This window comes from Quercus lobata, chromosome 10, assembly GCF_001633185.2.
Source record: "Quercus lobata isolate SW786 chromosome 10, ValleyOak3.0 Primary Assembly, whole genome shotgun sequence".
NCBI classification, from domain to species: Eukaryota; Viridiplantae; Streptophyta; class Magnoliopsida; order Fagales; family Fagaceae; genus Quercus; species Quercus lobata.
In genome coordinates this window covers 3,292,565-3,313,523 of record NC_044913.1, presented here as the reverse complement: position 1 = coordinate 3,313,523, position 20,959 = coordinate 3,292,565, and the positions used below count along the sequence as shown (strand labels likewise).

General features: G+C 34.7%; 1 protein-coding gene across 1 annotated transcript; it reads left to right on the top strand.

Moving 5' to 3' along the window:
• Positions 1–1,562: 1,562 nt before the first annotated feature.
• Positions 1,563–4,940, top strand: LOC115963716. Its single transcript, XM_031082846.1, has 2 exons — positions 1,563–1,790; positions 4,701–4,940. Exons 1-2 carry the CDS (start codon positions 1,674–1,676, stop codon positions 4,932–4,934), a joined length of 351 nt encoding a protein of 116 aa, XP_030938706.1. The 5' UTR covers positions 1,563–1,673; the 3' UTR covers positions 4,935–4,940.
• The last annotated feature ends 16,019 nt before the right edge of the window (positions 4,941–20,959 follow it).

Below are 20,959 nucleotides of genomic sequence, written 5' to 3'. Positions count from 1 at the left end.
TTCTTAGATATTTCTAATCTCCTAACCTTCTGGTACACTTGAGATACACGCCTCTATCACTGGAGCTTCCTGAAAGGTTACCTTGAACTTTAGGATACACATTTGAGCCGTGCTTAGCCTATTCGAGGAGACATTCCTCCTCCGACCACCTTCCCATTTGTATCTTGCTCGTTAGATTCTAAGCTTGACCCATCCAACACCATTCATTTGTTCTCGGATTATTATGCTCTCGGCCAAGGCCCAAGGCCCAAGGCCCAATCTACCATTTGGGCCCTTAACCCTACAATTTTTATCATAAAAATATAAATAATTAGTCAAATTATTATTTTTGAAATGTAAATGTAATTAGTCACATATTAAATTCTTAACTAAATTTGATACTACTTCTAATAATTTTTTTTTCTAATTTTTAATAAGATAGAACATGTAGTGATTTTTGTTGTGTAGTGATTTTTAATTTTATTGAATAGGACAAGACTTAGATACAGTATTTAGATATCGTTCTTTAAGTTCCTCTCTTAAAATTCTACTATGTAGATTTTTTCTTATGGAAAGGAAGTATATTTTTTAGTTAAGTAGCCACATGGCAGAATCTTAAGAAGGGAACCTAAGGAATAACACATAAAATACTATATTTAAATTTTGTCCTATTGAGTATATGTGATTGGTTTTTATTTATTTATAATTTTATAATTCATTAATATTAGATTCTTAGAGAGCGTTTGGATTCGGCTGAAAAAAACTGCGTTTGCGTTTTGTCTGCTTTTTTTTTTTTTTTTTTTTTTTTCACGCGTTTTGGAGCGTTTTGGGTGTTGCGGCTACTGTTCATGCACTGTTCAATGAACAGTAGCCGCAAACTTTGACTTTTCAAATTTTTTTGGACCAATCACAGCACATCGTGTACTGTTCACGAACCCACAAATTTCACTTTTCAGCAACTTTTTCATTAAAAATGGGTCCCACGATACTATTCACACATTTAAAAATTATTTCGCTATAGTGTTTTTCAGTTTTCAGTTTCAGTTTTCAGTTTTCAGCTGTATCCAAACGGACCCTTAATATTTTGCATTCATTAACTCAATTAGCACAAAAATTAAAAAATTTAAGTGGACACATGACACAAACTTAAATAGATAATTATGGCCAAAGGCTTTGTAGCTGAATTGGCACATTTCTATACATAAAATGCTTGTGCTTGGAGGTTTAGGATTCGAGTTGCAAGGTTAGTAACATGTTGTAATTACCTCTAAAAAAAAAAAAAAGATTATTATTATGTGGTATCTACATAAATTTAGATAAATAGCACAAAATTGAATTTTCCCGTTTTGTCTATTAAAAAAAAATCATATAGAGAGAGAAGGTAAGAAATATTATAAGACCCTCAAACTGAACAAAATTATCATATGGGACACATACTCAACGTCAGCATACATACCACCTAATAAAAATAAGACACGTGTAAGGGTAATACCACCATACGCCAAATGGAATTGTCCCCCAAACCATTTCCATAGCCCGCCTGCCGGCTCCCTTTCTCTTGTCTCTCTTTTTGAAGTCAAATATCATTTCAGAAACTTCTCTGCCCTGTCTCAACAAAAAGCTCAGCTACGTTGTCGGGGATTTCACTATTTTTTCACTCAAAATCTCGGATGTGCCACTACCGTCAGTGATAGATGGGTAACTGTTGTGACTCTGATGAAGAAGGACCTCCGGAGTCGAGAAGCGTCAAAGGCGATCCAGGATCTCCGCGGCAAAGATTGAGAGACGAACAATTAAAGCAGCGTAGTGAGGTATAAATTTTTTTTTTTTTTGAGAAACAGTCAGGTATAAATTAATAACCCAAAAAACCAATCTTAGTAGTTAGAACTTAGAACTATCTGTAACGAAGTTTTTATTTCATGCGTTGACATCGGTTGAATGTAAAATAAAAAAAATTGGCACTTTTTGCACATTTAACCCAAAATTCTCCCATATTATACTATTAATTAAGTTAAACTTGTGTAAATTTACACAATTGCTACAGTAATAAAGTACGTTGTAACTTTGTATTTAATATTTTATTAATTTCTCACTTTCTCTTGGTCTTCCTTGTTTGTGTCTCTTTCCCAATTCCCCTCACTCTCTTCTCTCTCTATCTCTCTCCTCATTTAAACAAGACAATATTTTTGCAAATCTACCTACCACCGCCACAACCTATTACAACACATGATATTCTAATCATAAAAACAACCCAAAACTAGAGCTGATTTTTGTCGGGTCAGGTCGGTTTTTTAGCCACCAGCAACCCGACCCAAAATTTCCAGGGAGGAACTTGACCTAATTCCAAAATCTTAATTGCGGATAAATGCAAGTATTTGATGAAGACCTTCAATTGTAATATATGACATCATTCATTACAAAAATTTAAATATTGTGCCAATGTACATCTTAGCAAAACTCAATTACTTATTATTAGAATAATATGATATTTATTATCACTCTTAGAAGTTTTTAGTGAGTAGATACTGCATTTAGCAAGTAAATTCTAAGAAACTATCATAACAAATAAATACTCATATATTAAAATAGTTACTCTAAGTTTAAGTGCATTATTTCATTCTTCTTCAAATAAAAGTTCTATCTTAATTCCCTCATTCAAAGGGGCAACACGTGCCTTACATGTGCTACCCAAACTAGTAGTCATTTATACTACTAGTAACATAATTTTTTGTTTGAGTTTTATCATTTTGTGAATTAAAATTATTTTCACATAAATTTTTAAACTCTCTAAATTACCACTATTTGTTGGTTAAATAATTTTAAATTAAAAACATAAACGGTTAAAAGAGTAACCTATTGTTCCTAAGTTTTTGGCTATTTTCTTTCTCTCTTTTTTAAGGCAATTGTTAATAAACTATAGTAAAAAACTTGTAAAACCATTTTTATAAAAAAATTGTCAATATTATTTTATCATTCTCAATAAAATATTTTTAAAAGTAGTTCTTAACACAATTATGACCCAAAAAACTAATAAATAAAAAAGAAAGAGACCCACATGGTACGAAATCAGACTAATGGACTGAGAGACCCACTTAGTATCCGTTTGGATACAGCTGCTAGAGGTAGCATATGCATCTTGGCATTTTTTTTTTTTTTTTTTTAAACATGCACTATGGGTCTCATGCAAGAAGAGAAAATAGAGTTTTTTTTTTTACTTATTTAGTAGATTTCGTGCATTGTTCAAAAGACTTAAAAGTATTTTATTAAAAAAAAATTTAAAATTAGTTTCACAACATTATTTACATATTTAAAAATTATTTTATTATAATATTTTTAATTTTTAACAAGATAAATGATATCTATACAAACCTTTAGTAATCTAATCATTTACTGTAAGAATACAAATAAAAAAGTGTCCGGTTAGTAAATCCCAATAAAAAGTTACAAAAGTCAAAAAGAGCGTAGAGCCTAGGAGTAGGACATGACTGAGAGAGAGAGAGATACATGAGAGAAAGAGAGCAGTTACATACTTGCAAGTCTGTCACCATCTTCACAAGTGAAAGGGTCCTGTCCTCAATATGGAGTTTTAAGTGTCATTCATGTTTGTACTTATAAAGTTATATATGTAATTTTCTTTTATTTTTTGGGTCAAATTTTTTCTTTTTAATCGAGTCAATGCATTTGCATCTTGTTAATTTGTTTTCATCGGACCATTAGCAATTTAGCATCACTCTGTCTCTAATTTTTTATTTGTCTAGAATTTTCCATCTATTTTATACTAAATTTTTTTTTTTTTTTAAATTTTACATAGTCAATTTACAAAAACACCTGTATCATATTATCTTTTATACACTCATTTCCAATATAATATCAATTTTTCATTTATTTTTTATTATTATTCTGTTTTTTCTTTTAATTGGTTTTCCTTTGTTTTCTCATCAAACAAACACAATTTAATCCAAATCACACTCACAGCAACCTTGACAGACACAACCACAGCCTCTCTTCCTCAACCAAAACCCCCACATCCAAATCACAGAAAATTCAAGCCAAGACACCACTAAGCAAACATCCACCAAAATCAATAAATCGGCAAAATTGGTCTGCAAAATTACAATCAGCAAACCACCGAGCAAAACCAATCGCTTGCCTCCGCTAGATCTTGTCAGTCAGTGCCGAAGAGGAAAAATGATTGCTCTGTTATGGGTTTTTGATTGTGAAAAAAAAAAAAAGAAATATCCAAAGACATGATAAAAGCCTAAGCAAAGCCTAATATTAATATCATCAACCATAGATTGAAAGATAGAAAGAAAGAAACAGAAAGAGATTGAAGAAGAGCTAAACCTGAAGGGAGTTGTGCTTGGGTGTGTGTTGTAGGACTCTGATGTTGATTGCAATTCTCTCTTTGTGGTTAGGATTCTAGGATGAGCAGTTAGATAAACTTTGTATAAAGTCATAGACAAGTGAGAAAGAGAGGAAGCCATAGACAAGGGAGAGAAGACGCACGAGCAAGCCGGGATAGAAAGAGAGAGAGGAAGAGAGAGAAATTAATTAAATAATTATATGCAAATGAACAATAATCAAGTATATTTACACGGTTATTATAGTATCTTTTTATTTTTACAAGACTTTAGAAAAACTGATGCTGGTATTTTTTATGTTATGTTGTGTAAATTTCTTCACTTTTTATATTTTACAATGATTGATGCAATTGCTTTCAGTGGGAGGAATTTGTAGATTGGCTTCGTCGGTGGTGGCAGGGTGATAATGAGTCGTGTGATATTGAGCGGTGTGATAATGAGCATGATGATAATGAGCAGAGTGATGGTGACCATATTTATGAGCAAAAGGTGCAAATACTTGTGGAGATGGGCTTTGCTGAAGATGATGTAAGAAGAGCTCTAAATGAAAATGGTTGTAATGAATTATTGGCTCTGCTCATGCTTTGCGTATAGAATACGAATACAGAGGCTTAGTTTGAATCTCTAAGTTGCTCATCTAGACTAGGCCCTGATTTTGATGTCTTTTAATTCTTTATATACCATGTTTTTTTAACCATATCTATCTTCTGATGTAACTCAATCCATGAGAGTGACTACTCACTTATTGTCGAGCAACTTTTGCCGTGGGTAGAGTTACCATAACTATCAGTGCAATTGAAGTGTTCAAAATTGAAGAATTAGTGTTTTGTGTTCAGCACCTTGTTTTAATGAACTAATTAATGATTTGAGGAGAAGCTAGATAACAATTTAACTATGGGAGTTTGTTCTTAGGAGAAAAAGTTATCTCATGCATAATATATATGCATCATTTTTTGTGTGTGCACGTTCCTCATATAACTGTGACTTACATAATATAATAGGGATGATGTATATAATTGTTGCAACTTGCTTGATAAAGATGGACTCAATTACTAAATACTATTATACAAGGATCCCAATAATTGACTTGTAATTTATGATTAGAGTTCAAAATGAATGTAATTAATCCATTCATAAGCATCACGCTAAGCCCTACCCCATCAACGGCGAAAAAACACCATCATTTTGTGTTTTCTTCTTCTTTTTTGTTTTTAATATCTATCATTAAAATGCTCTTTTTTTTTTCTTTTCTTTTTTTTTTAAGAAACATTCATATATTTTGCTTATACCTAAAAGATAATTTGCACAAATGATTAAAAAAGAACTTGGTCTAATGTTGTGGAACCTTAATGCTATGTTCGGATGTTGGGGGAAGGAGGGGGAGTAGAGTAGAGGGAGGAAAAATAATTTAATTACCTTGTTTGGATGTTTTTTAAGAAAGGAGGAGGAGGGGTTTGAACTACTTTTAACTCCTCATTTTTAATTTCCCTAAATTGGAAAGATTTGGAAGGAGAGTGGACCATAAAAATGTGTGACCAAATGAATTATCAAATTTACTCTTACCATATTAACAAAATTACAAATGAAAAGATTAATTATTCCCCTCCCCCTTAATTTTTAAAATATCCAAATAAGGTAAAGGATAACCATTCCACCACTCTACTCTCTCTCTCCATTATCAAACATAGCTCAAGTCTCCATCATGTTGCTCACCAACCGAAAAAAGACAATGAAAAACACAATCATTTTTTGTCTTTTCTTCTTCTTTTTTTGTTTTTTTTTTTTTTTTTGTTTTTAATATCTATCATTAAGATGTTTTGCTTTTTTTTACATTTTAGAAACATTCATATGTTTTGCTTATAACTAAAAGATAATTTGCACACCTGATTAAAAAAGAACTTGGAACAATGTTGTGGAACCTTAATAGTTTAATAGTTCAAGTCTTTAGGTCTATCATGTTGCATTTTTTATTGAATTTCACCAACCGAAAAAAGACAATGAAAAAAGGGACTCACTTACCAAAAAATAAACTAAAAAATGGCTCAACCAAAGGGTTGCACTGCTTTTGGTGGCTCAACCAAATGCGACTAGAGGTGGGTGAGGCATAATAAATGTTAATATAAGATTAGTTTTAACACACGAAAAAAAAAAAGAACCAATTGGTTCGGCCAAAGGGTGAATTAGAGCATTGACTTTAAACCATTGGAGAGATCTAACAATGTGATTATTGGTCAAAAGAACTGATAGGTGCAAAGAAGTGGAGTGAATAGTTGGGATTGAAACCTAATCATAGTTCGGATTGGGGCTGGTTTTGTAGTCGACTGTCCTACTTGAGTGTCGATCGGTTGGACATATTTTTTTTTATTTAATATAATATTGCCGTCTGTGTAATGTTAACCAGTTAAAATAAATAAATATGAAAATTGAGCTTAATATTAATGGTGCCAATAAAAAGTGACAATATGTCAATATCCTCCGAGTTTATTTTGTTATAGACAGCTTTTTATTTTACGGAATCTATGAGCCTTGTTTTTGGGATATTCATGTAATGTTTATTTAACATAATATTTGCACCACAATTCTGGTTTTTGTCAAAAATAAAATGATTTTAGTCAAAACCGTATGAAAAATATTATGTGAAATTATTATCATTAGCAAATGGGAGACCAAAAGTTCACCCAAAAAAAAAAGGGAGACCGAAAGCTGTACTTTGAAGTTTCAATAAAGAAGTTGCAATTGCTTGAGTTGACCAAGGAGTTTTTTATATTTTTTTATATTTACAAGATAAAAATTTTACTATAGTTTAATTTAAGTATATATGCATGTAAGACTCCTTCTTAGATATTTAAATTTCAGCCCTTGACCCAAGAGCAAGAGACAGCAAAATGTGAGCGTGTAAACAAATATAGAGATGCTTTGTGTCACGAAACAAAACTACTAGAAATATCTTCTTCTTTTTTGACATAGAAATATTAAAAAGGTTTGAGAGTGCAAAGATGAAGAGGACGACTATTGACTGCAGAAATTGTTGAATTTCTAAAACTTTTTTTTTTATTTTATAAATTTGTTGTTGCTCATATTATATGATATATATTAGGGTGTAGCTCTGTGCATATATACAAGTATAATTAAAAACAATCACAATTACACGTTTCAAATTATACATTTTTTTTAAAGAAAATATTCAAATTATACATGGTATTAGCTTACACCTTTTTAAAACCATACATTTATAAAATATGTAATGATTTCTCATATATATATATATATATATAGTTGGGTTCAAGTTACACCTGGTATAACTCCAAGCAATGTTACACCACTTAATAACTTATTATTGTATTAATATTTTGAAAATCCAACTGTTGAATTACATGTTCTATATGTTCTTAATATGTATGCCAATTTTCATATCAATCGAATACTATTTACCATTTGATCCATATATTCATCTTTTATGCATTATTTTAAACTACAAAAATTTGAATTTTAACAATTGATTGATGACATGGTTATTAATTTTTTATCTCCTTGAAATTTTGCAAGCATGAAGAATATATGAAGATAATGTAATCTAACGAAGGATTTGTCAATATTCGCATCCAATTAAAAAATATTAGGTGGTGTAACATTGCTTAGAGTTACACCAAGTGTAACTTGAACCCAACCCATATATATATATATATATATATAATTTAGAATTTAATTGGATTTTTAGACTCTTCGATTTTTGCACTCAATAATTTACTTGCCACAAAAGTTTAAAAATTAGATGGGACGCGTGGCATAAAAATAAAAATTCATTTTAAATCTAATTGAATTTTCTTTGAGTTTTAGTTGTTAATTTATATATATATATATATATATATATTTTATGTCTGTCACTACCTTCACAAGTGAAAGGGTCTCGTCTTTGATATGGAATTTTACTTTTAGTGCCACACACATTTGTACTTTTTTGTGTAATTTTCTTTAGGGTTTTACTAAAATATGCCTTTAGAGTATCATTAGTAAACCATTTAATAGAAATTTTTTTATTATAGAAAAATGAAAAAGGGTTTAGCTTTTTTGAAAATTTTTTTGATTTCCTATAAAAGTTTCTTAAAGTGGATGGTTAATGTGTGCCCTTAGAGTTTACATTAACCGGACCCCTTTTCTTTTTTATTTAAGCCAATGCATTTGCAACTTGTAATTAGCTAGGATGTTTGGTTGGATTCCGCAACTTGAGGGAAATTTTTTAAACTAATCTATCATTGATGGTTGAAAATATTTCAAATCTTTGTCAACACACCAAACTATAAAAATGACAGATCGATTAAAAATTTTGGCAATTTTAACTTAATAGATTGGGGGGGGGGGGGGGGGGTTAGACAGTTTAGTTTAGTCATGTGTTATGCTTATAATAGTTAGTAAAATACGGTATGTGGATATTACAATAAGCATACAGACGTGTATCATTCAACATCTTTCAAGAAAAGTACGTTTTAAAAATTTAGCAAAAAATACAAAAATAGGGAAAGAATGGTAGGTATATATTATGAGTATAGTCTTATTATATTTTAAAAGTTTGGATAAAAAAATGGAAACATTTGTATATTTTTTTGGAGATAAATACAATAAGGAAGGATGTAAATGTAATACTAGTTCTTCTATGACCATATACTTTGTCATAACTTGATGAGATGCGTGATTGTGATTCGTGAATCATCAATTTCATATAGACGTATCACTTTTTTTTTTCCACCTTTCACTAACCCACATGTTAGAGTTATAACAAAAATTATAGCAAAAAAGTTGTGTGGGGCCCAAACGATTTACGGGCCGGGCCCATTTACCTGGGGAAAATCCAAAGGCCCAAGCCGAGGAGGGCTATGGCCCAAACTCGACCAAATAGCCTATGGACATCGCCGAGGACGGCCCAAACTCGACCAAATAGCCTATGGACATCGCCGAGGACGGCTCAGTCCTCGGCAGACCCAAAGTTCCCCCTCTGAAAGGAGGGCAGAAACGGTATAGGACCGAAACCAGGACAAAAGATCTAAAATATCCAGGGAAAGCTGCTGTTATTGCCATTTAATGCTCTGAACCTGACAGAGCCGTATTCTTTGGCTTTTACAACCATCCCCAACGACTTTGGGGGATAGGCTGATGGGACAAGTATCAATTTTGGAAAAATTGACCCTATACGTGGACGAAGGACAATGAACGCAGGCGAATATAAAAGGAAAAAGAAGTAACCTAAAAGGGGGTTGGGAAATATGGCCAGAAACCAGGGCCTCCCAGCCCACCTCCAGGAGAAAGACTCCAGGGGTGTAGGAAAGCTTAAGTTCATACGAACACCGCGAAAAACCCACCGCCTATCGAACAAGGCCTAGCCTTCCAAACCCACACTCTATAAATGATATTGTTAGGGGCCTTTTCACGTGCGAATCCGACACTGTTACGGTCCGTCACGAATCGCGTCCTTACAATTGGCGCCGTCTGTGGGAAAGGCTTGTGTGTTGGTATAGGAAGTGGGTCGATGGAGCTTCTTCGTTATATCTAACCGTCGGTTATAGAGTTCTAGTATAAAGTTCTGTTAGCCGCTGTGTTTCTTGATTAGGGGCTTGGTTGGGGAGCCAACTCCCTTAAAGCCAAGGTCCCCTGTAAAGAGTAAACTAGGTACCTTGTAACGTTAACCGTATGGATAAACTCTAGGGGCTTGGCCGAGGAGCTAACTCCCCTAAAGCCAAGATCCCACACAAAGAGAAAATTAGGTTTTGGACAGAACCAAGGCATTGCATGGTCCACGGACCCAAGCCTCAGGGGAAACCAACTACCCTAGGTTTTGGCCACGGACCCAAGGCATTGCCTCAGGGGAAACCAACTACCTGGATGTGGAAAACTAGGTTTTGGACAGAACCAAGGCATTGCATGGTCCTCGGACTCAAGCCTCAGGGGAAACCAACTACCTGGATGTCAATGCAAAACTAGGTTTTGGACAGAACCAAAGGCATGCATGCGTCCACGCGACCCAAGCCTCAGGGGAAACCAACTACTTGGATGAGGAAAACTAGGTTTTGGACAGAACCAAAGGCATTGCATAGTCCTCGGACTCAAGCCTATGGGGAAACCAACTACTTGGATAAGGAAAACTAGGTTTTGGACAGAACCAAAGGCATTGCATAGTCCTCGGACTCAAGCCGATGGGGAAACCAACTACTTGGATGAGGAAAACTAGGTTTTGGACAGAACCAAGGCATTGCATGGTCCTCGGACTCAAGCCTATGGGGAAACCAACTACCTGGATGTTTTTTTTTTTTTTTTTTTTCTGGAAAAACTAGGTGGACAGAACCAAGCATTGCATGGTCCACGGACCCAAGCCCTCAGGGAAACCAACTACCTGGAGTGGAAAACTATTTTGGACCAGAACCAAGGCATTGCATGCCGTCCACGGACCCAGCCTCAGGGGGAAACCAACTACCTGGATGTGGGAAAGCTAGGTTTTGGACAGAACCAAGGCATTGCATGGTCCTCGGACCCAAGCCTCAGGGGAAACCAACTACCTGGATGTAATGAAAACTAGGTTTTGGACAGAACCAAGGCATTGCAAAGTCCTCGGACTCAAGCCTGTGGGGAAACCAACTACTTGGATGAGGAACCAACTATTTAAAGAAAAACTATGGCCCGTAAACCTCGAAATCCCTCCGAAGAGAACTCCGCGTTATCAGACGGGTTAATATCTTGATTGCGCGGATTCCTCGGTCTACCCTCGGATCCCCAGTATCAAAGGGGTTGATGCGATACGGCGCAACATATTGCCCCAAAAGCACAACCAGAGTCCCTCGCTACTTAGCTACCCTTTCAGACGAATTATTTAGAGATTATCGTTCTCGGACATTGGTCTAGCATGCATCGCGTAGTACTCAACGCTTATCCCGGTTAGTTCCAAGAATTTAATTTATTGAAAGTTACCATTGTTATACTTGATAATATTTGTGAGTTTAAATTAGTAGGAACCCGTGTTAAAGCATTTTTTCTGCCTGGAATATCCTTAAGGGCAAGCTTGCATTTAATATTCATGCATAAAGTAGTTGTTACGGAGAAGAAAGATATGTATGGAGAAATAGGCACATATTTTATTAAGACAAAGGAACAGTACAGTGTACAATGAAAAGCTGAAACAAGCTTACACTAAAGCTGACCACATAAGTAAAGGAAAATACAAGCGAGTGGAGAGAAGGCCGTGGGGACAGCTCAGAGGAGAGGTTGGCTACTGCGCCAAGTTATTGTCTAAGGAAACCATTCCTCGACACCTCTGCATGCCCATAACTCAGGCAGCCAAAGAACCTGACCTCAGGCTAACACCATCTACAGAAAAGGTGCTAGGAGCTTGAGGTTGGGAAGCCCCCACAAAAATTTGCCTGCCACAAGGTAGACAGTGCTGATGGTGGAAATTCCTTCTTTGGACATACCGAAAAACTGGCATGACCAGAACCTGTTTCGGATTTTGACTAAAAGAGGGAAGAGGACCCCCTCCCCTATGACGAAATGGAATGCTCCCTTGAACTTGCACCTCCTTGGCCCGTACCTCCCTACTCTGAGTCTCGGGGGGACATGACGCCTTTGTGGCGGAGGGAGCTCCTTTTTCCCAATCTCTGCCTCAAGCATGATGAACTAAGGGAGGAATCTGAAGGATTTGTGTGTGAAAAGGAGCAACTTTCTCTCCTATTTATGTTAAAAGATAAGGTGGTGGCATTTAATTCGCGCAGCGTCCCAAGGAACGCTACAGACAAAACGTCTCTGGCTCGACTTCCAACGTCGTCTGCAACCCTGAGGTTAAAGGAGTCTCGAGAAGGTGCACCTCGAACACTGGGACGCCAAAAGGTACCACGTGATCCAGAAGTTATGGAAACACCTCTTAATTTGTGGGCCCAGTAAATTCGCGGCCCAGGCCCGTTCGGCATATGGGCCCAGGGACAGAACCAAGGTCTTGTATGGTCCTCGGACTCAAGCCTATGGGGAAACCAAGTACGAAAAATTATAAAAATTACAAGTTTTTGGGCAGAACCAAGACCTTGTATGGTCCTCGGACTCAAGCCTATGGGGAAGCCAAGTACGAAAAATTATAAAAATTACAAGTTTTTGGGCAGAACCAAGGCCTTGTATGGTCCTCGGACTCAAGCCTATGGGGAGGCCAAGCACGAAAAATTATAAAAATTACAAGTTATTGGACAGAACCAAGGCCTTGCATGGTCCTCGGACTCAAGCCTATGGGAAAACCAAATACTTGGATAAGAAAAGGTTTGACTCTCATAAGAAAGGTTACTTGGTCAAAATGTCAGGTCACTTCATCCACGGCTTAAACACCATAGAATGTTAAGGCCAATAAAGGTGTAAGGAAAGGGGTGGAACGCCCCAGCATTTAGTCGTATAAAAGGGCTATTCATTTGGTAGGGGATATGTCCTCGGACGGCTATTTCTCACACGGCATCAAGCCTTCGGTTCTCTCCTCGGCTAGTTCCGGGTGAGTACTATTTTTTACGGGTCGGCCTTATTGTGCCAAGCACTTCTATTAAAGCTATGGCGACATCATTTTATTATCAAATATTTTGGTCTTAGTCGTCATTGATTTAGATGCTATATTATTGTGCCGAGCAGCGCTTGCAAATTTATGAAAACATAGAGACATAACATGCGAAATAAGGTAGACAACAATTTTTATTAATATAAAAAAATCATTACAACATACAAAAAGGGGCTCAAACGAGCCTATACAAAATGTAAACTGCCTAAGCAACCATTACATCTGTAGTACAAAAAAGTAAACTGTCAAGCGTCTTTTAAACTCGTCTTCAAAGTTTCTCCAATCTCTGCCTCATTGCTGCTCATACTGAGAGAGGGACTCACTTTAAAAAAGAAAATGAATGAAGAAGAAGGAAATAGTAAGGAAGAAATCAATGACGAAGATGAGGGGGATGAATAAAGAAGATGGAGGACATGAGTAAAGAAGGAGGAGAAGAAGAGAGAGAGATGAAGAGACAAAGAGAGGAACAAAAGATAGAAAAGAAACAGCACCAGGGCGGAACTGGTGCTGGGAAGACAATAAGAAGAGGGAGGGGAAGGGCACCAAGGAGCAAAAGAGGGAGAAGCAGAAGCACTTAGCCCCTGCCTCCGCCCTGACTCCTAACACGCCGGTGCCATATTAGGTACGCTCGTGAGGAGCCGGATGGTAACGATCTTGGGTGTTCTCGACTCAGTCACGTCGAAAGTTTGACGTGACGAGTCCCTGCTTCGGATTTTGACTGAAAGAAGGATGAGGTTGATTTTGAGTCTTCGCCATCCTTGTCCCGATCGAGCCATGATAAGCTTTATCAGAATGTGGCGTTTTTGGGAGGGGTGGGACTTTTGCATCCCTTGTTGTTATGGTAAAGTATTTTACGATTAAGTGTATAAACCGGCGAGTAAATCGAATCTTAAGGGAGGCTAAGTATTCCAGAGTCGCAGGAGGATGAAAAGGGATTTTTGGTAAAAACAATCACCTCCTCCTGTCCTACTTATACAGAGGGCGGAGCGGGGGGCATTTAATAAGTTCAGATCTCCAAAGGAATCAGCAAACCCAAACACGCCGGTTCCGCTTCTCCACCCCATCAAAATAAACCGTCGAATTAAAGTAGTCTCGTAAATAGTGATTATTCAAAGCGCGTTTTGAATACCCCAAGCGATAAGAATGCATCAAGCGCGAAATTAAAAACTATCTCGTAGACCGGTGAATCTCTTGGGCATATGAGGAACCGCCAGCATGTTTAATAGGCCGAATAGATTGGGCCACAGGAGAGGTTTGGCATCACCAAAACCCCCCTTTCCAACCAAGAGGTTGGACAGCCGGGTTTTGAGGGGCTATTGTGGGGCCCAAACGATTTACGGGCCGGGCCCATTTACCTGGGGAAAATCCAAAGGCCCAAGCCGAGGAGGGCTATGGCCCAAACTCGACCAAATAGCCTATGGACATCGCCGAGGACGGCTCAGTCCTCGGCAGACCCAAAGTTCCCCCTCTGAAAGGAGGGCAGAAACGGTATAGGACCGAAACCAGGACAAAAGATCTAAAATATCCAGGGAAAGCTGCTGTTATTGCCATTTAATGCTCTGAACCTGACAGAGCCGCATTCTTTGGCTTTTACAACCATCCCCAACGACTTTGGGGGATAGGCTGATGGGACAAGTATCAATTTTGGAAAAATTGACCATATACGTGGACGAAAGACAATGAACGCAGGCAAATATAAAAGGAAAAAGAAGTAACCTAAAAGGGGGTTGGGAAATATAGCCAGAAACCAGGGCCTCCCAGCCCACCTCCAGGAGAAAGACTCCAGGGGTGTAGGAAAGCTTAAGTTCATACGAACACCGCGAAAAACCCACCGCCTATCGAACAAGGCCTAGCCTTCCAAACCCACGCTCTACAAATGATATTGTTAGGGGCCTTTTCACGTGCGAACCCGACACTGTTACGGTCCGTCACGAATCGCGTCCTTACAAGTTGTATTCATAGATTATTTTTATTAATATATAGTATTTGTTAACATTAGATAAAAGAAATTAAGAAAAAAAATAATAAAAAGAAAAGTAAAAGAGAGGAAAATATATTACATTTTTATGATGAACTGGAAAATATATTACATTGAGTAGAAGACAAATCGTTATTATTATTATTATTATTTTGGATTTTATTAACGTGTACCCTTAGAGCATATATTAGTAATTATTTTAGTAAACTTTTTATAGAAAAATGAAAAAGTGATTAATTGTTTTGACAACTTTTTCAATTCCCCATAAATTTTTTTTTTTCCAAAATGAATGATTAATTAACCGGACCATTTATTTATAGGTCATGCTAACGAGTGTCCTTAAGGCAGCTATGTCCTTAAAGCGGCTAATTATTGAGTGCTCCCAGAATACCATAAATGCGTATTCTTCTCTCTCACATGAATTGTGGGTTTCACTATAAATTAATTAGTAGGACCTACAGTTATGTGAGAGGAAGAAGTATGCATTTATGATATTCTCGAAATATTCAATAATTTTCCCCTTAGGACAATAGTTAATAATCTATTTTAGAAAAAATTTAATATCACTTTTATGAAAAATGAAAAAAGTGTCAAAACATTAATTTTTTTTATTTTCTTATAAAAATTTTCTTTAAATGGATTGTTAACTATTATTCTAAATACATTTATTAGTATTTCTATTTATTTATTTATAAATATGGGGAAAAGACAAATAGTTTGATGTCAGGAAGGCAGTAGGCTAGGCACAATAAAAATTGACTATAGTAGGAGGAGGGAAAAGTAGAACCACTCACAATGGGAGAGTCGGTAATGTTGGAAAAAAATTGTGTAATTTTTGTCACTAGATCCACTCTTAGCGGGAGAGTAGGTAATGTAGATGTCGATACACTTTGTTTTTTAATTTGTTGGCATCACTAGCATGTGGAATTGGAATGGTCTCTCTAGATTAGCACAAACAAAAGACAAAACGTAGTGTCTGTCATGAAGGTGCATCTTCTAAAATTTCTATATTGACTGCCGTGTAACCGTGTTTGACCCAAAAACGATTGGGTTAAATTTCTGCGGTGTCTGATGAAGGAATCACCTAGCGATGAGGCAGGTTAATGACATTTGACAGGCACATATTAAATTAGTACATACTTATTAGATTACTCCATGAGAGAGAAATTATTAAATACTTCACGATTATTAAATATTATCAACTCACACGTCTTTTATTGTAGGCCTTTGTCTTTTATTGTTGTCTAACAGTATTGACAAATATTCCTTTGTTGTCTAGCGTTATTGTCAAATTTTCTGGCCCTTTTTTAAGGGTTTCGTTATCTAGTACCATTAGCAAATATTCATTTGTTGGAAAAATATTTAATGGTACATACCCATGAGAGAGAAATTATTAAATACTTGACGGTTATTAAATATTGTCAACTCGCGCGTTTTTTATCTTCATTGTTTTGTACCATGGGCAAATATTCATTTGTTGGAAAAATATTGCTTACTCACACGTCTTTTATCTTTGTTGGAAAATTTTGCAAGGGCTTCATTGTCTAGGACTATTGGCAAATACGTCTTTTACCTAGATCCAAGGGCTTGTCTAGCACAATTGGCAAATATTCCCTTGTTGGCCCTTTTCCAAGAGCTTGCTTGTTGTATTTGGGGAGCTTCCTTAAATAATCTATATATATCTAAAAGTTAAGACGTAGAATTTAATATTGTTGTATTCTTGTTGAGTCACTTCATTAGCCACATCATAGTTTTTTTTTAATTTCCTTTATGATTTTTTTATTTTATTTTATATAAATAATTAAATATAGTTAATGGACAAACCTGTTAATGCACTTCATTACTATTCCATATGTTACTATTCATTTTTTTTTTAAATGCAAATATTTGACTATTCAGCTACCCAAATTAATTTCAACTTTTCATTTTTATCTTTCTAATTTCAAGTAATTGAATATTTAAACTTTTCATCTTCCTATTCTAAAGATAAAGAAAAAGAAAAAAAAAAAAAAACTCTTCTTCTCTTCTTCCAACCTTTCCTCTCTCTCTGTCTCTTTATCTCATTACTACTCTTTACTTTACCGTTAAACTTTTTTCATCATTTCCTCCTTTTTATATTTTAACTCTTCTTTTCTCCATCTTATTTTGTATAAATTAATTCGATATCATTTATTTGATTCAATCTATATTTTTTTCCACACAAAAATTGTGACTACTCTCACTCTATTGCTTGATTTTTGTTCTTTCTTATAACTCTAATTTAGGTTGATGGTTTTTTTATTTAATTTTTCTGTGTTGTATTTTTAAAATTTCCTATCACAAATCACTCTTATAGCTTCAGTTGAATTTTGGTTTGAGTTAATATTTATTTATTTTTTAATAGAAATTTGAGTTTATATCAAAACAAAATATACATGGGTACGAATTTGAATGTGCCTACCAATGGATTTCCATTGAATAGAGATGTATTCATAATGTTTTTAGCTTCATATACTTCTTTGGTAATGTGAATTTGAGAAAGAGAAAAGGGTAGGCAAAATGATATATGATCTTTTATAATCCCCTATGTCTTGAAGAAAGTGGAGGGGCCTATTAGTCTCCCTTCTACTGGAATTTTGTATAAAAAGTCTTTTGCTATAAGTTCTTTGACTTTTTTGTTATTCTTTGACTTTTTTGTTATTTTGTAATTGCTCTATAGTCTATACTTTGACAAAAAATGAATAAAGTTTTTTTAGTATCAAAAAAGTAAAAAAAATATTCAAGGTAGTAATTTTGTATTGTTGCATCTCATGTGTTTGGTAAAAAAATTTAAAAAAATCTTATATGTTTTTCTCAAATCAATTTGTTATTTTTATTTTGGTCATTTTATTACAAATAATTAGCATCTCCACCATCAAATTTTTAGTTAATCTGAACTTTCTTGGTAAGTTTTCACTTTGCTTAGTTGATCATCTTTACTAAAAATGCCAAAAAAAAGAATAAGATGAAATATAATTTACTTTATAGCATCATTATGCTATTAATGTTTTTATGTATAGATACTTAAGGAACTTTTTCTTTTTGCATTTTATTTTGTTTTATATTTCCTTTTTATAATATATGATTTATTGATAATGATCTATTGCATAGTTATTTTTATTTACTTTTTCACTTAGTTTCAATTGTGAGGAAGAAAGAGACGTGAATCTATGTTTTTGAGAAAAATATATCTATAAGAGTTAAATCGCATATATCTGTATTGTAATAAATAAAGTATACATAGTTACAACTTGGTCTAATAGTTCTCACACTATCAATTTTTTTAAAAAAATAAAATTATTGCATTGTGTTTTCATACATATCTCACTATATATAATACCTGACTACAAAATATATTTTGTTACACTACAAAAAATTTCTAATTTAAAACATAATTTCAAATAACACATATTGAATTTTTAATAATATACAATCTAATATATTAATTCAATAATTATCCAATAAAAAATAATCAGATCATATTTTCCCAAATATCGCGTGGGTCTGCAACTAGTTAATATAATATATAGAGACATTTTAATCCAAAATGCCTAAAACCTAATGAATATATGATCAATTATATTATATTAATCATTATTTATTCTTATCATTATTCAATGTGAGATGTCACTCGCACGTGTAACCCAATATCATTTACCAAAACTGTATGAAACATTCATAAAAAAGAGTATATAAACATCTATTTTTATTTATTTATGATCAAGTGCTCAATTTTACTGACAAACTCAACAATAATATTCTACATAGAGAGTAGAAATCACCCCTTGTCACATTTTGAAAAGTTCTTCACATTATTGTCCATGTGAACACATTTAGTTTCTCGTTGGCGATTCCAATTTCCAGTTAGATAATGTATTCAACTAAACCTCAAAACTCTATAATCGATTTCTAAGAAAAACTTATGATCCGTTTGGATTTAGGGGAGGAGGGGAGAGTAGAGTCGAGTAAATTTAGCCCAAAATTAGCCAATTTTTAGCAACTTTACTTTACTTTCCTATACTCTCCCTCCTCCCCTCAATCCAAACGGACCCTCAGAGCCAGGTTATATTCTAATTGGTAGTTGATATATCTAGAAGACCACATTTGCATTCAGCAAAAAAAAAAAAAAAAAAAAAAGAAGGACCACATTTGTCAAATTATATACATTAACCTAAATGGTTTAAGGGTAAAAAAAATTTGTGCTCACACTTCACATAATTTAGTAATTTACAACTAATTGGTGTAGGACTTTGAATTTGAGTAGTGGTTGGTTCGAGGTTGCTACATCCTACATACGACAAAATGTCTTCATTATTTTATACTAACCAATTGATGTTGGCAATTGTTTGGATTATATTTTAAGGTTGATGTTTATGAATTAGCACTTAAAATAAATGGTTCAAGGGTGAAAAACTTGTGTGTTCACACTTCACATATTTTTGTAATTTACAACTAATTGGTGTAGGACTTGATTTTGACTAGTGATTGGTTTGAGGTTGCTATATACGACAAAAAGTCTATTCTCTAAAAAAACAATTTACCAATCAACCAGCTTGAACATTGAGAAATTGGAGAAGAATCAACATCGAGACTTGATGTTAAGTTAAAAGTCTTCACTATTTTATACTAACCAATTGATGTTCGCAATGGTTTAGATTATATTTTAAGGTTGATGCTTGCGAATTAGCACTTAAAATAAATGGTTTAGGGTCAAAAACTACTGCGTTCACACTTCACACAATTTAGTTGTGGGAGAACAAAGTTCGGCCCATACCAAACTTGGGCCAAGGACCACCAGCCATAGGTTCGTCCCACAATCGAGGGGCTTGAGTTGAATTACTCAAGTCATTGTATTCTCTACAGCATCCCAGCAAACCTCCTATGTCCCCCGAGAAAGAAAAGCAGTGCCTTGGGGGAGTCCATCAACCATGCATAAGATACGACGCTAGGTTCAAGTAATGAGAAAATTATGCCAGCGACAGAACAATAGGCCCTACCCTTGACATAAAATTAGACACGTTGGAACATTATTCTAAACTCAAGAGGCCACCGAGGGTCCTAGTCATCGTGGGTGGAGGGACTCACATGCCAACAAGATATCCTCTCATCATTTTGGGTCCACTAATGAAAGGGTATAAAAATGGAAGGAGAGGCCAGACCATGGGGTTGGAACAACTTTGGGGAAAGAGAAACACCAGAGAAAAAGAGGAAAACACTAGTTGGTATTTAGGGAAGGTGATACAACTAGGAACATCTTAGGAGCACCTTAGCTGTTTGAGATCCTCCTTAAGCAGTGATTTTTTGCAGAAATCCACATCATAACTACTTTCATCCACCACCCACAGGTAAACTTCTCTTAGGACCTGCCATTGTGAACTATACCCAAAACAGTATACAAATTAATTAAGGGTCCAGGCCCAACAAATGCAAAGTTGTTATGAACCGCACCACCACTTTAGTAATTTACAACTAACCAATAAGTTGTCCATGAGATGCACAGATAATTTTGTGATATTTTATATAAGACAGTTTTCGATAATGTTGTACATATATTATAAATAAATAATAAACTAAATTAGAGTAATGAAACATATACATTTTAAAATATTAGAAATTAGTTTAATAGCTTTACTGCATATTTGTATCCTTCTTAAGGTAAGATTTTTTTTTTTTTTTTTTAATCGTGAAATAGAAAATAAATGCTAACTCTTTGACCGTTTTCCACTCATCAATAGTGCAACATTAAGATATGGTGTGGGCAACTGTATATACATATGTTTTATAGATAATTTAAAATTAAATCATGGTAGAATGTGGTTTTACATTGCGTACCAAATTTTCTCTCCACTTAAATACTCAAAACAAAAACTATCCAACCAAATTATCTAAACTTAAATCATATTTGAGCTCCTAATTTAAAAAGAAAAAATATTACCCGTAGGGGTTTTGGCATCTTGATGGTGGTGGGAGGCTAGTATAATAGAGGTGGTGACCCCTCGAATTCCTCTTTCTCTATCTTTCAAATGTTTTGTTAGTCTTAGGTCTTTTATATTGATA